This window comes from Tupaia chinensis, unplaced genomic scaffold (assembly GCF_000334495.1).
Source record: "Tupaia chinensis unplaced genomic scaffold, TupChi_1.0 Scaffold000195_1, whole genome shotgun sequence".
Classification (NCBI taxonomy): domain Eukaryota; kingdom Metazoa; phylum Chordata; class Mammalia; order Scandentia; family Tupaiidae; genus Tupaia; species Tupaia belangeri.
The window spans coordinates 1,264,874-1,280,291 of NW_006159670.1; the positions used below are offsets into that span (position 1 = coordinate 1,264,874).

The following is a 15,418-nucleotide window of genomic DNA, read 5'->3' on the forward strand; positions in this document are numbered from 1 at the left end:
TCCCAAGGAAGCAGGCCCGTCGGTGCCCTCATCGCGCGGGCCTGTCGCTACTGCGGCTCTTAGGGGTTGGAAACAAATGCGTTCGGTTTCCTCTGACCTAGGACTTCTAGAGGGAGGGCTGAGTAGCCGCCATTCACGCTGTTCCCATCAGGGTGTGGACAAAGCACCTTCCTCTGACCACTGCCCTTCCTCAGTGCTCTCTCCCGGCTCTGCCAGGCAGGGGGACGGGTGGTGTCCTCACCTCGGCAGGTCACCGAACAGCCCCTGCTGTGCACGATGGCAGACCAGCAGCCAGACCCCGCCCCGGCAGGTCACTGAACAGCCCCTGCTGTGCACGATGGCAGACCAGCAGCCAGACCCCGCCGTGGGAGACATGGTGCGATGGGAGAAAACAGGGTCAAGGCCGGGGCCCCCGCTGTCCTCACTGGCCGTCCGCTGAGAACTACGTGGAAGCCCGTGACTGCTTCCAGGCCTGAGCTTTTCCACAAGTAGGATGAGCAATCGAATCTCGGCGCCTGCCTCCGGAGTGTGGTGGGAGGTCGGTGTTGGTAAAGAACCCGACATGAACATCGGCAGGTTACCCGGGAGCCTGTGTAAAGCCTGCTCATAAGTGGTATTGGTGACTCCATCCGAACCTCCGGGAGACAGCAGTGTGCGCGCCGGTGTGGAGTGGGGTGGTGGAGACGCTGGTCTCGGGAACAGGGCTCCAGCTAGCACTCAGGAATACACACTTCACAGGACTCTGACCCCACACCCTCATCGGTGGGCTGCGGATCACAGCCCCACCGCGTCCACCCTCAGGACAGAACAGTGGCGTGGGAGCACACGGTCCACCACGGCAGGCCCGGTCCTGGCCACAAAGGGAGTGTCACCGTCACCCAGGCTCGACGTTGACCCCGAGGCCAGCGTGGCGCTGGGGCACGGAGGAAGCGGAGGGCGCCGCGTACCTGATGGTGCTGCCCTGCAGGCGGTCGATCTTCTTGTTGAGCTCGGCGATGATGCTGTGCAGCTCGGTGATGCGCTCCTCGTACCGCAGCGTCGTCCGCTCCTGCACGTCCTCGTGTTCTCTCATGAGGTGCGACTGCTCACACTAGGACGGAGCACAGGACAGGACTGCGTGAGTGCTGCTCCTCCCGGCTGGCGTCACCGCCTCACCCTGAGCACGCCCAGCAGGCCCCTGCTTGCTCACTGGTGCAGGAAACACCACGGCTAACCGACCAAGCGCCTGGCGGCCACCTTTCTAGCACCCATTCTCTCTCCGGGACATGGCCTGCCTGTCATTGCACGGCCCAGGAGACAATCCAAGCGCTGTCCCCCCTAGGCAAGAAGCGAGCACGTGCCCACGCTGGAGGCATCAGATCCTTCTGGGGCTGGACTCGAGTAAACGGGCCTCCCCGGCTTCCTTCCCAAGTCCCTTCAAGGCTGTTGAGTTTCACCTTTATGACTCACTCACTCCCTTTCGTGCTTAAGTCTGCTAGGCTGCATTTCGGATACCTTTTAACCACATAGTTGAAGGGCTATACATGGAGTCCTACCTGACTGGGCATCCTGGGATTCAATGATTTCTAATACTCTCCCTGGCAGGCCCCGGAAGGCAGGGACTAGCTGTTCTGCCATGCAGTCCCAGCCCTGGCGGATGGTCAGCCTGGCTGTGCGTGATCTGGAAGTGTCACAGAAGGCAGGCAGGCCGTACCGCGCCGTCCTGAGGGAGACCCGGCAACGGCGCTGCCACGAGGCTGCGGGGGTTCTCAGGGCTGATGGGCTCAGGGAGCAGGTGCTATAACAAAGCACTCTGGCCGCTGGAGCTTCATCCGGGAACCTGGTCCCCTCTTTCGCTTCTCTTGGCCCTTCAACCCCTAGGACTGCGCATGTAATCTTATCTACAGAATCCTAAAACATTCTCTGCGGAGGGGCAGGCTCCAGACTGTCCCTGTTTTGAGTAGCCCGATGACGCTCCTGGCCAGCAGAGGAATTTTGATTTCATTTCCAACAAGGTTCCCTGATACCAAGGCCCTGAGCAGGGGGCTCTGCAGGTTGCAGTTCAGGGCTGGCGGCCGGCAGGCCGAGGTGAGACCATCCCCTCGCTAACCCGAGCGTGCCCCATCCCCACATCTGCAGGATCCCGGTGGTATGTTCTGGGGCAGGGACACCAAGGTGTCTGCAGAAGCAGAACATGGCACCGAGTCTAATGCAATACTGACACAGGTGTCTTTAGAAAGAAGTCTGGTGCAGGGGCCAACAGGTGGCATGGTGGTTAAGGTGCTGGACTCCCACATGGTGGACCATGGTTTGGGTCCTGGACCTGGCAGCTGGTTTTCTCACTTCCCATCTTTCTCTCTCTCTCCGGTCAAATAAATTAAAAAAAATAATAATAATTTAAAAAAGTAAATAATTATTAAAAGTAAAAAGTTCTTACTTCCTCCAGAAAGTCTACATATTAAAAAGAAAGAGAGAAACAGAGAAACAGAGAAAGACAGTCTGGTGAATGCCAGGGCTCAGTCACCACAGGGCCACTGGGGAAGACCACGCCAGCCTGAACAGTGTGTACCCCACCCTCAGTGCACACGTGGCTGTGTATCCCCATGCACAGTGCATGCATGTGACTGTGTATCCCACCCTCAGTGCACGCGTGTGACTGTGTATCCCCACCCTCAGTGCACGTGTGACTGTATCCACACCCTCAGTGCACGTGTGTGACTGTGTACCCCACCCTCAGTGCACGCGTGACTGTGTATCCCCACACTCAGTGCAGGCGTGTGACTGTGTACCCCACCCTCAGTGCACGCGTGACTGTGTATCCCACCCTCAGTGCAGGCGTGTGACTGTGTACCTCACCCTCAGTGCACGCGTGACTGTGTATCCCACCCTCAGTGCACACGTGTGACTGTGTATCCCCACGCTCAGTGCAGGCGTGACTGTGTATCCCACCCTCAGTGCACGCGTGACTGTATCCCCACCCTCAGTGCACACGTGACTGTGTATCCCCACCCTCAGTGCACACGTGTGACTGTGTATCCCCTCGCTCAGTGCACGCGTGTGACTGTGCATCCCAGTGCAGGTGTGACTGTGTATCCACACCCTCAGTGCAGGTGTGACTGTGTATCCCCACCCTCAGTGCAGGTGTGACTGTGTATCCACACCCTCAGTGCAGGTGTGACTGTGTATCCCCACCCTCAGTGCATGCGTGTGACTGTGTATCCCCACCCTCAGTGCATGTGTGACTGTGTATCCCCACCGTCAGTGCATGTGTGACTGTGTATCCCCACCCTCAGTGCATGCGTGTGACTGTGTATCCCGACCCTCAGTGCACGCGTGTGACTGTGTATCTCCACCCCCACCCTCAGTGCACGTGACTGTGTATCCCCACCCTCAGTGCACGTGTGTGACTGTGTATCCCCACCCCCTGTGCACGCGTGACTGTGTATCCCCACCCCACCCTCAGTGCACACATGTGACTGTGTATCCCCACCCTCAGTGCAGGCGTGACTGTGTATCCCACCCTCCGTGCACGCGTGACTGTGTATCCCCACCCTCATTGCACACACGTGACTGTATCCCCATGCTCAGTGCACACGTGACTGTGTATCCCCACCCTCGGTGCACACGTGACTGTGTATCCCCACCCTCGGTGCACGCGTGACCGTGTATCCCCACCCTCGGTGCACACATGTGAGTGTGTACCCGTGTGGTGATGCTCTCATGAAGGCCTGCAGTTCCAGATCTTGACATGATCATGGGATAACACCCAGCTCGCTACGCACCACGACGCCCCCTACACGGCTATACCGCTGGGTTCCCGGTGTTCCTGCGCAGGCCCTTGGGGTTGTGGGTCCGTGTGAAGTGCCCCCACGAGCCCGGGGTTTCTCACTCTCCCTGGTTCACTCACTCCTCTGTCTTTGCAGCCCGTATGGTCAGCAGGCCACACAGTACCAGGGCTGACCTGAAGCTGCGACAGCCACTCTACAACAAAGATGTGCAAGTGCTCAGAAAGAAAAGGAACAGATGGGCTGCTGAGCCCGAGCTAGCCCTCCTGCCCTGGTGGGTCACACGCTGCCTAGAGGGGAGCTCCCGCAGGGCTGCCGCTGCAAAGCCCCGAGGAGCAAGGGCACTCGCGACTCGGCACGTGCCTGGAGGGCGCGTGTGACCAGAGACTGTGAGGAGCCTGCTGGCTCTGTCAGACCAATCGCGCTCACCTAGGAGCGGCAGGCACGCTGCACGCTTAGCACATACGGATCACACAGGTTCCCCGGGAGAAGTGACAGCAAAGTACTGCAGTGAAAAATACCTCGACTCAGGACACAGATGTCTGACTTACATACCTGTGTTTTTCCCAGACAGAAAGCCACGACAATTTCACACTTCCTGAATAAATACGACACATTTCCTGCGGCCTCACAACGACTAAGGGCCTGTGTGTTGGTGGCAGAGGAGCCTCGACACGCATCGTGCAGGGCTGTGCTTACAGCTCCAGGAGGCAAGACACCCAGACGTCTGGATCTCTGATGGGCAACCAGAAACATGGACAGGAGCGGGTGGGAGAAGCGATGGAAGAGTGGTAAGCCGGACGGTTTTCCCCGAGACGGCGGACACTGCTGGGGCAGCAGAAGGGAGCTAAGGCTGATCGCGCACGGCTGACTCCTCAGCCTGAGACCCAGACCTGGTGGCTTAAAAACCACGCCGGGTTCCTGTGCGAGCATGCCTAGTCCGGGGAGGGGGGGTCCCGCAGAAGAAGGGACTGCAGCATGGCCATGCCCCTGGGGGTGATTTCTCACTTTCTCGCCTTCTTTTTAACTCTTTTCCTTTTTATTTCTCTATCATGACCTCTAGCAAATTAACGAAAACAACAAAAAACAAAGACAAAACCAACTCCCAGCGCTTGCTGGGAGGGGCAGAGAATGCGCCTCCCGGGACAGGCACACCACGTGGCACCCACTAGGCACTGGCAGGCCCAGCACAGAGCCGCTGAAGCTCCGCCCTCGGCCCAGGCTTCCCACAAGCCCCACACGGTTTCCAGCTGTACTGGAAGGAAGCTCAGACCTGCAGAAGCTATAGCCCCTAACACACCCTTGGGGAGGGGCACCACAGTACCGTGCAGGGGTCGGCCCCATTTCAGGTCAAGAAAAGTGGAAGATGAGTGGGTGGCCCCCAGGACCAACGAGGCTGCCTCTCCTGCCTGGCACCTCGCGGCAGGCACAGGGGCCCGTCCAGGTGTGCCCAGGTCTCCTTACGGACACGCGCCGCTCACTGCCCTGGGTGTCCACGGCCTGGGAGGCTGACATCTAACGCGGGCGAGTGTGTGATGTAGGCTGTGCAAGGACACGGGCTGGGCCAGACTCACGACCGAGCGGGCAGACAGCTGCCTCTGAACACGCATCCCGGCGAGCCTCACGCTGGGAGATAGTGCAAGGGGGACAACCCAGCGGGAGCAAGGGGTCTGCCCCGGCTGCTGCGGAACACTTCCATAAGCTTCACGGTTTGAGCTGCACGTCTAAGTACATAACAGATGTTTTTGGAAAATGGTAATTCTTGCTATACAGCGTATGCACTGGCTGGACAGAGACAGGGAGGGAAGGTGAGGCACCATCCCTCACCTCAGTCCCTCTCCCAGGGATGGCACGCTGCAATCCCTCCTCCTCCGTTCTCCTCTCTGGATCTTGGGCGCGCACGCTTGCACACACGCCTAGGGTGATTTTCACGTCACTGAGTCTGAGACTTGAACGGCGTGCTGGCCACATGGGATCCAGTGCCCTAACCACCATGTCACCTGCTGGCCCGTCATTTCTCATAAATCATTAACATCATCCTTTTTTAGATGGTGTTCATTTCTCCCCCACATTTTCGTGTATACCAGGGGCTCCAACCGGACCTCTGTGTGGTCCCCCACTTGAACGCTGGCACCCTGGGGGCAGCCAGCAGGGGGTGTGGAGGCCCTGGTTTGCCACCATACATACACAGGGTGGGATTATTCCTCCCCCCGCAAGAGAATTACAGCCATGGGACTGTTTGGCCAATGAAATGCCGCCTCCTTCAGAGCCTTTGACAACTCTTGCGGGATTTGCCACATGCTCTTCCTCAGGCCAAGGCTGGTAGCCACATTCCAGAAGGTCCCGGTCCCTTGGCTCTGGGCCTGGCAGAGGAGAGTGAAGCAGAGACCCCCAGCAACCTTAAGGAGCTCTAGTAAGAAACAAGAACTAAACCTTTGATATTGCAGCCATTGAAAATTTGGGGCTATTTGCTTTTACGGCACATCCTGACTGATACGCTCATTCAGCAGGTGACAGAGGAGACTAAATGTAAAGTGATTCGTTGTTTTGTAACCCAGCTAATGCGCAGAACCCTCTGAAAATCCTGATTTCTGTGAATGCCATGGAAGGACCAAAAGCTGCTGTGGCCACAGCCTGCCACCCTCCGTTTTCTCCCTCTCCCAGCTCTGACCCATGGGCTAATCGCTTCCTTACCGTCTGCCCAAGGAGCTCCAGTGGCTCTTAGGTCTTGCACCCTGAAATGCCTCAGACGACTCCAGGAAACACGAATGTAAGATCAAGAGAGAGTTAGGAAAACCCAAACACCTCTCCTCAACCTCCTGGGAAGACCGCAACAGAAAAGGAAACAAAAGGGAATGACAAACGGGATCCAAAGTCCCTCCAGCTTCCACCAAGCCAGTTCGATCCGCCCAAGGCCATCACGCGGCCACGGCTCGCTCAGCACCAGGAGCAAGGCAGCGACTCGCAGCAAAACTCAGGGGTCGGGGACTATTTCCCTCTCTCTGCGGTCCGGAGCCACCACACCATTTCAGCTGAAATTAGAAATGTTCTCGAACAACATGCTGTTTCCTGTTATTACAGGTATTACACACAGGGTGTAATACACCATCTGCCGTGTCCTGGCCGATGCCTAATCCTCCCCACAGCAAGGCCAGAAAGCTGTGATTGTATCTTGCGTGCCATGCGTTTCTGCAGGTCAGTGTTATCAGGAGCCTAGATCTCTCCTTAACTACAGACTTTCAGCTTGAAGGGAAAAAAAGAGAAAAAGATTGAGGTTGGCTATGACTCAGTTTTCCTTTCCCTGAACTTTATCTGGTACTTAATACACACTGGGGGCTTCTTCCCAAGATCTCAGCTATCTCTATGATGAAAAGCAATTTAAAAAGCTGTATAAACACTACGCTAGCCATGTAAATGCGTGGAAACGCCTATGTGCAAGTGCCTTTAATAAGAACAGGCAACACCATCATTTTAACCACGAAAATAAAGCACCTGAGGCTCTTTCCTGCTATTGTTGCAATCCAGGGATAAAGCCGCGAGTCAGGCTGGCCTGGGAACCAGAACCCTCGCTGGGAAGCCCTGCGCGATGCGGCGAGGCTAAGCAGCTTTACGGTTTCGAGAGTGTTCTCCACTGGGCTTTGTCTCCCTCCACAGAGCCACTGACCCTCAGTCCCTGCATTAGCCTCAGCTGCCGAGCCGGGGCGCATTACGAACTGACTCCCATAGAACGCGGTGCCATCAGCAGACTGCAGTCCCCAGCCTGCTGCGGAGATGGCAGCCCCGCTCCCTCCGACACACGCCCAGTGATGCTGCCACCCTAGGGCCACATCGCACTGGTCACGGCAAACACTACTCAAGGTGTCTTCATCCTCATTCCGAGTTCCAGCTGGGGTTCCCTAGAGGAGAAGGTGGGGAAAGCTCCCAGCTAGACAAAGAGAAGGCTCTGTAAGGAGCGAAACAGTGAGAGGGGTTCCCCGAAGAAGAGTAGAGAGCGGTAGGAAGAAACCGCGGGGGTGGAGGAGCACCAACGAAAAATGCACACGTGTATCTCAGAAAACACTCTTCCGCTCCACTTAACGACAACTGTGCGAGGTTTTCTTCCTGAAAGCTATGGAAGCTCAGACAATTCAGGAGACTTGCTTGCCAAAGACAGACAGCCCGGGACGAGGACGCGCCCCACGTTCCTCCTGACGGACCGCGAGGGGCTCACAGGCCTGTCTGGTACCCCCTTCTGCAGCACTTCTAAAAAGGCATGTTAACGTAAGATGGCTCTGGTACTATATTAACAGCAAACATGTTGAAATCGTTAAATCAAGACGATATATGAGGGTCTTCAGAAGTTCATGCATATTCTGAAAAAACCACGTGTAGATTTCCGAGTTTTACTTTTTAAAGAAACTCATACTGTAATTCCATTTTTCTACAAATTTGTTTTTTGAAGTTTCTTTTCTTCATGATCAAGAGAGAGAGAACAACAAAGACGCAGCGGTGCCTGTTCAGCGCACTCGTTCCTCTTCTAATTGGCTATTTGTGGACAAGCTGCTTGTGGTCCCTGTATCTTCTGGCCATCGGTCCCTTATCTGAGGCAATCACTGGGTCACCTAGTGGCATGGTGGCGAGGGCACCCGGATCCCTCCTGGCTGGCTGCGTCGTTCAAGTCTCGGACACTGAGACGTGACCATCGCGGCAGGGGTGTGTGTGCGCGGCAGATTCCCAAGGAGAAGCTGGAGAAGAGACGAGGGCGTGGCCGTCCCTCGGGGGGAGTGATTTCTGTCTCTCTCTGTCTCTGGTGAGTTCACCCACCTTATAGCAACAAAACAAAACGAAAGAGAAAGAAGAACCTGCCAGGTGAATGTGCGAGCGTACCCGGAATCCCAAAAGGAAGGCGAGAAGGATTTGGGGGGTTGGCGCACGGCCACGTCTCACGGAGGGCACCTGCTCTCTCGGTCTCCATAGTGAGCGAGTGCGCCCTCGGGCAAATTTTAAAAAGAATTCTCACCAATAACAACTATTAACAATGGTTGACTTTGGATGAAAATAAATTAGAAGACAGTCACTTAACACCATTTCATTTATTTTTTAATACAAAACCATTCTTTTTTTAAAAATTTATAAAACTTTTTTTTTGGAGAAGTTTTTGCTATAGGGTGCATGCGCTTACCAGAAAGACAGAGACAGAGACTGAAAGTGAGAAATCACCCTCCAGGGGGGATGGCCACGCCACAATCCCCTCTCCTCCATTCTCCTCTCGGGATCTTGGGCACGCATGCACACGGGCCCGGGTGTGAGTTTAAGCCACCAGGTCTGGGACTCGAACCGCAGTTGACTACATGGGAGTCCAGCAACATAGTCATTATGCCAACTGCTGGTCCCTCTAAAACATTTTTAAAAAGGCATTAAAAATCTTCAATTCACCAGACTACCATTGAAACATTCTAATGATATTTTTCAGGTTTCTTTCTGTCACAATTTTATTACTTTCATAGTAAGAACAAACAAACTGTAAATGTTTGCTATGGGGCAGAGCTTGCCAGACAGAAAGAGACAAAGAGACATGAGAGAGAGAGAGAACTCCCCCAGGGGGGTAGCCATGCTGCAGTCCCTTCTCCTCCACTCTCCCCCTTGTGGTTTTTGGCATACGTGCACACGTGCCTGGTGTGTTTTTCAAGGCTTTGGGTGCGGGACATGAAAGGCTATGTGGGACCTAACTGCGTTAACCATTACATCATCAATTGGCCCCCAAATGTTTGTTTTTAAACTTTAGTTCATAAGGAAGAGAAAGACTGAAGAAAAGACAAACATCCCCCAAAGGCATCTCGTGCTGTGACACCCCCCAGCCTTCGAAGCAGCCGGGCTCTGACCGGTGTGTCCTGGGTGTCCACGTGGAGGCAGGACCACCCCTCCACGCGGCTCGAACACGGCACAGTGGCATTCTACTGCCGGACGGCCAAGGCTGTACTCTGATTATTGTAAATAAAATTTCTATCTTAAGTGAAAACTGAAAACTCTGCCATGCATTACCATCCTGACGTGGGAGAAGGAGCTGGCGGTCTTGCTAAGTATTCGCGTGGCTGGGGCAGCAGGTTAATCTCCTCGGGCTGCCCGTCAAATGTGGGAATGGTCTCTCCACAACAAACAGCCTCTGACCAGGAATTTCCCAGGTTACTCCTCAAACAATGCTACCCACAGCTCTTATTTTGTTTTGCTTTATGTTTATGTAAGTTTATTTTTTCTTCTGAGAGAGAGACTTAACACAGCGACCCGTCCCCAACCTCGGCCAGCCAGTATGGCAGGCGTGCACAGCCGTGTTCAGGGAGACCTCGGAACATGAAGCGGGACTCCCGTGCGGCTTCCGCATCAGAGCACGGTGTCATGGCTGTGCCCCACGGCTGGCCGCAGTCTACTTCCCCCCACTCTATGTGAATCCCCACATAAAAATAAAAAGACCAAACATAGCCAAACTTGAAAGCTTAGAAACAAGGTGTCCCACTGAGCAATGTAACACAAGCAGATACGGGAAAAGCAACCGCACCCCATCTGGAGATCTGAGTGGTGCCCGAGTGGGCAGAATCAGGAGCCGGCCTGATGCGTCCAAGGACGGGGAAGCCCTGCAGAGCCCAGCTGGGGGACAGCAGCGGGAAGTCGGAGGGGCGTCACCTGACCCAGCGAGGGAGTGGAGTCCAGGAGGCCCTAGTCCCCGGCTGCACTCACACAGCTGGTCCAGGGGCACCTTCAAGGAGGGGAAGTGCTGAGAGGAGAACCCACACGGAGCAGGACGGCACGATATAGAACAAGACAAGCCCCAGACAGAAGGAGTGAGAGACACAGGACTGGAGGGTGTCAGAGAGCTGGCTGCCATATCTTTTGACTCTGTGAATTAAAAACAAACAAAAAACTACCTTGAACCATGCCTCCTAAAAATAAGAGAACTTTTTTCATATAAAAACAAAAAAATAGAAAATACTGAGGTCGAATTCTGCACACGGTTATGAGGGGAATAAAAGAATAACTTCCTGGGAACCAGCAGTTAGCGTAATGGCTATGTCGTTGGACTCCCACGTAGTTGACCGCGGTTCAAGTCCCGGACCCAGTGGCTTAAAACTCACGCCGGGGGCGTGTGCGTGCGTGCCCAAGATCCCGAGAGAATGGAGGAGAAGGGATTGCGGCGTGACCATCCCCCCTGGGGGGGTGATTTCTCGCTTTCTAGCTCTATGTCTCTCTCTGTCTGTCTGGCGAGCACACGCGCCCTATAGTGAAAAAATCTCTCCAAAAAAAAAAAAAGATAGAATGTTATTATATGCTTCTCTATGTCTAGCTCAGAGAGGCAGTAGAGTTCAGATATTAAAAATATAAACTCTGGGACCAGTTGCAATAGCAGAGTGATAATGTCATACCCTGTGATGCTTAGGCCATATGGAAACATCCTGTGTTCATGTCCCAGGGTCTCACTTTGTATGCAAGGCACGCTTATACACCCAGAATCCTGACTGACTAAGGCTAGGGATAACATGGCAATGTGAAGATGTTGGTTCTACCTATTTCTCTTTCTCTCTCCCTCTCTCTTTTCTCTCTCTACTTCTGTCTTCCTTTCTCATAGGAGGGATAGATAAATAAACTTAAAAATGCATACATAATTTCTGAATCTCTGACCTAACCACAATAGTGCAATATGGTGGTGCAATGCTCAGCAATGCTGAAAGCCATATGGACAATCAGTGTTTGTTTCTTGAATTGACTTGTGCACTAGGCACTCGCATGTATACCTGTGATCCTGGCTATCTGGAAAGGAAAAAAAACACCCCAAAAAAAAAAAAAAAAAAAGAATAACTTCCTTATAAACTTGGAATCGAGCCAAAATATAGACCTCCTTGCACGGCCCCTGCAAAAAACAAACAAACAAAACAAGGTCCTCCTACTTCAAACAAAAAGACTAAGGAAATCATCAGAGAACAAAGTACACGATTCAGAAATGAAACTAAAAGCCAGGAAAGAGGTAGTAAAACAGATAGTATTACAAGAGAGACAGGAGGTGAAGAACAGGAAACAAACTTAACTTAAAAAGGGAGAGCTAAGGCCGACAGGTGCCGCAGAGGTTACAGCAGCTGGATCTCGCACGGCGCACTGTGTGGCTCAGGCTGTGGACCTGGCACCGTGAAAATTACACCGTGTGCGTGCGTGCCCCAAATTCCAAGGGCACGATAAGGATTGCGGCATGGCCATCCCCTCTGGGGGGAACTGATTCCTCACTTGCACTCTCTCTCTGTCTCATCCTAGCAAAAACCTAAAACTAAAACTAAAACTAAAAAAAAAAAAAATTAAGGGACCAGTAGGTGGCATGGTGGTTAAGGCGCTGGACACTCCCACATGGCTGATCATGGTTTGAGTCCCAGGCCTGGTGGCTTGCTTTCTCACTTCCTTTCTCTCTGTCTCTCTCTCTCTCTGTGTCTCTCTCTCTGTCAAATTAAAAATAAATGAATGAATAAATAAAAATTTTAAAAAATTAAATAAATAAAAAAACAAGAAAGAGCTATAAAGGATTTGAGATAGCAACAGATACTAAAAACAGGCAAAGATGACCCAACAGACATACAACAGGAGTCCTTGGAAAATCAAAGCAAGAAAACAAAACTAATATTAACCATTGCAATTAAAAACCTTTTCCTTGAAATGAAAAAAGTTTCAAAATACAATCAAAAGAATAAAGGTGTTGGAAATGTTAAACTAGAATGATTAAGACTTATTTCAGTAAAGTAGAAAAAAGAAAGGAAGGAAGGAAGGGAGGGAGTGAGGGGGGGAGGAACAAAGAGAGAGGTAAGGACGGAGGGCGAGAGGAGGGTGAGAGGAAGGAGTCCCCTGGCACCTAGAGCTAGCGGGAGTCTTATAAGGGAAAGAAAAATTAGTATCAGACTTCGAGAGCAAGGTCCTTCTCTATGCCAGGAAAAAATAAAGCAATGCATTCAAAGGAAGAAAAGATAAGCCGAGCTTTTTTTCCGTTTTCCTTTCTTTTCTTCCTGCTATAGGGTACATGTGCTCACCAGAGACTGAGGGAAAGCACCCCCACAGCGTACGGTCACACTGCAGTCACTTCTTCTCTCCCTCCTCTGGGGATTCAGGGTGAACACACACACATACACACACACGCCTCGCATGTTTTTCAAGCTGCCAGGTCTAGGACTTGAACCACACAGACAGCTATGCAGGATCCAGCTGCCTTACCTATAGGCCCTGGGGCAGGCCCAAGTCAGGCATTTTATATCCAGCAAAATGCCTTTCAGGAACAAAGAGTTGAGACTCACTGTTACCAACGTGCAAGAACTTGGGAGGAATTTTGCCCATGAGTGACTGAGTAATCCACTGAAAAATAAGCTTCAGGCAAAACCCATAATTAATTCATTGAAAATGGAGGGATACGGACAGAAGAACCTTGGTCTACAGCAGACAGATGGTTTCTGCGGAGGGCTAAGCCATGACTGAAAGGGAGGGCATGTACAGAGGAGGCCAGATCAGGGACGGATACAGGGCCACTGCAGAGGGCTGGGGAACCAGGAGAACGTGAAGGAGGAACGACTAACTCCTCCCGGTCACTGTCTCAGTTACAGTACTGTTCTTACTATTATCCCGGACCGTCACCTGAGATAATCCAAATGAGTCACTGCAGAACACTCCAATTCAATGGTCCCCTGTAACCTTACAGACTAGGACTTGCAGCGAGAGAGAAAATACCGATAAAATATTGAAGTAAAACTACCCTACAGTCTGAATCCGAATTAGCAGCACTAGTGTAAGTTGCCATGAGATTGTCTCTTGAATTTTACAGTTGGCTCGAATTGCACACATTCCGATGTGCCATGCGTGTGAGTAAATAAACAAACACCTTCCTGGCTCCGGGAAGAGGCCGAAAACCAGTGAACAACCTAGGAGAAATAGCATCCGTAATACCCAGACCGTGGTCCCGAAGTATCATTTCCTACTGAGAGAAACTATGGCTACTTGAGGAAGGCTTAATTCCAGGCTTGGCGCAAGAAAAGTTCTCCATGAGCCTGGAACAGCTGCGGGCTCAGGTGGGAGGTTCAGGACCCAGCCAGAGGGGCGGAGGCTCTTACTGAAGTGAGTAAGGAGGCTCTCCCTGGCGGCTCGCGCGCTCTCTCGCTCGCTCTCTCTGGTGAATGCACGTGCCCTATAGAAAATTTAAAAATAAGAATAGTAAAGGAAAATAATTATTTTTAAAAAGAAGGGAACACACTCAGAGGGAATCAGTTTACCTTAAAAATGTTAAATAAATGCAAAGATTCAAATGCTTATTCTGCTTTCCTCTGTTACAGCACTGTTTCAACAGACAATGGGAAATGTCTCAGCAAGCATTAACTGAGAAATAAGAATGAAGATGAAGCACTTTCAGCATTTCCTGGAGGGCAAGTGCACTTGCTGGGGAGAGAGCACCACGAGGGGCACACTCACATCACAATCCTCTTCCCTCCGTTCTTTCTCCTGTCAGGATTTCAGGCAACACGCGCCTGACATGTTTTCCGAGCCAGTGGGGCCAGGATTCGAACTGCAGGAGGTTGTGTAGGAAGTGGCTCCCAGTGCACTGCACTGAAGGGCTGTGCTACAGGGCCAGCCCACTTTCCTGGTTTGGTGAGGCCTAATGAAGCAGGGAGCCTAGGGGCTGAGTTCTGACAGCTAACATACAGAAAGACAGACCAGCAGGCATCCGTGCTCCTGGTGAAAAGGGAAAACCCTTTACAGTCTTGCCAGAAGGATTGGACACAACTTCGACTGAGCCTCTGAGTCTAGCTTCCAATCTGCAAAACACTGCAGGGAGCAGAGTAACTTGTGGAGCCACGCCACGAGTGTGCCGTCAGCAACATCCAGACTTTGGGACGCTACAAGTCAGACGGCAGAGTTCAACTAATCAATCAAAAAGCCAAGATGGGGGCCAGCAGGTCGTGCGGTGGTTAAGGCACTGGACACTCCCACATGGCTGACTGTGGTTCAAGTCCTGGACCTGGTGGCTTGCTTTCTCGTTCTCTCTCTCTCTCTCTCTGGCTGATCAAACTGGAAAATAATAATAAATAAAGTTAAATAAAATAATTATTTAAAATAAAACAAAACCAAAAAAGATGGAGGAAAAGCCTGTAGATGAGCAGACTGAAAGGAAACACGTAGTTTTAATGTGCAAGATCGAACTCTACAATAGGGATGTACACGTGAACGGTGACCGCAAAGAAACAAGAAACACTGCCGTAAAAGTCACGGTGTGGCTACCCTTGTCGGAAGCAAGAGAGGAGAGTGGGATGGGCCGCGAGGAGGGGCTCCGGGTGACGGGCCTCGAATCCTACCTCTGGACGTGGGCAGTGGTTGAGAGTGCTGTGGGCTCGTGTTGACCTAACCCCCCTGCGTGACAGTATGCGGGGTGGGACCTCTGGGGAGTACTTAGGTCACGGGGTGAAGCCTCGTCAATGAGGTGGGTGCACCTGTAGGGCGAGGAGAGATGACCCTGCCCCCACAGCCATGGGGGTGGGGGGTGCGCAGCCAGAAAATGACCATCTTCAAACCAGGAAGAGTGCGCTCGCCGGGAACTCAGTCAGGCACCTCTGTCTAGGGCCTCCAGCCTCCAGAACCATGAAGACCAAGTGTCTGTGGCTGGAGCCCCT

At 52.5% G+C, this 15,418-nt stretch overlaps 1 protein-coding gene across 1 annotated transcript in view; it reads right to left on the bottom strand.

The window, feature by feature from the left end:
- Nucleotides 1-15,418, bottom strand: part of LOC114007534 (colorectal mutant cancer protein) — a gene marked incomplete at its 5' end in the record, with an annotated part of 66,981 nt that overhangs the window by 51,080 nt on the left and 483 nt on the right. The window contains 1 exon segment of the mRNA XM_027771203.1: nucleotides 948-1,090. Within this exon segment, the coding sequence (XP_027627004.1) occupies nucleotides 948-1,090 (143 nt within the window).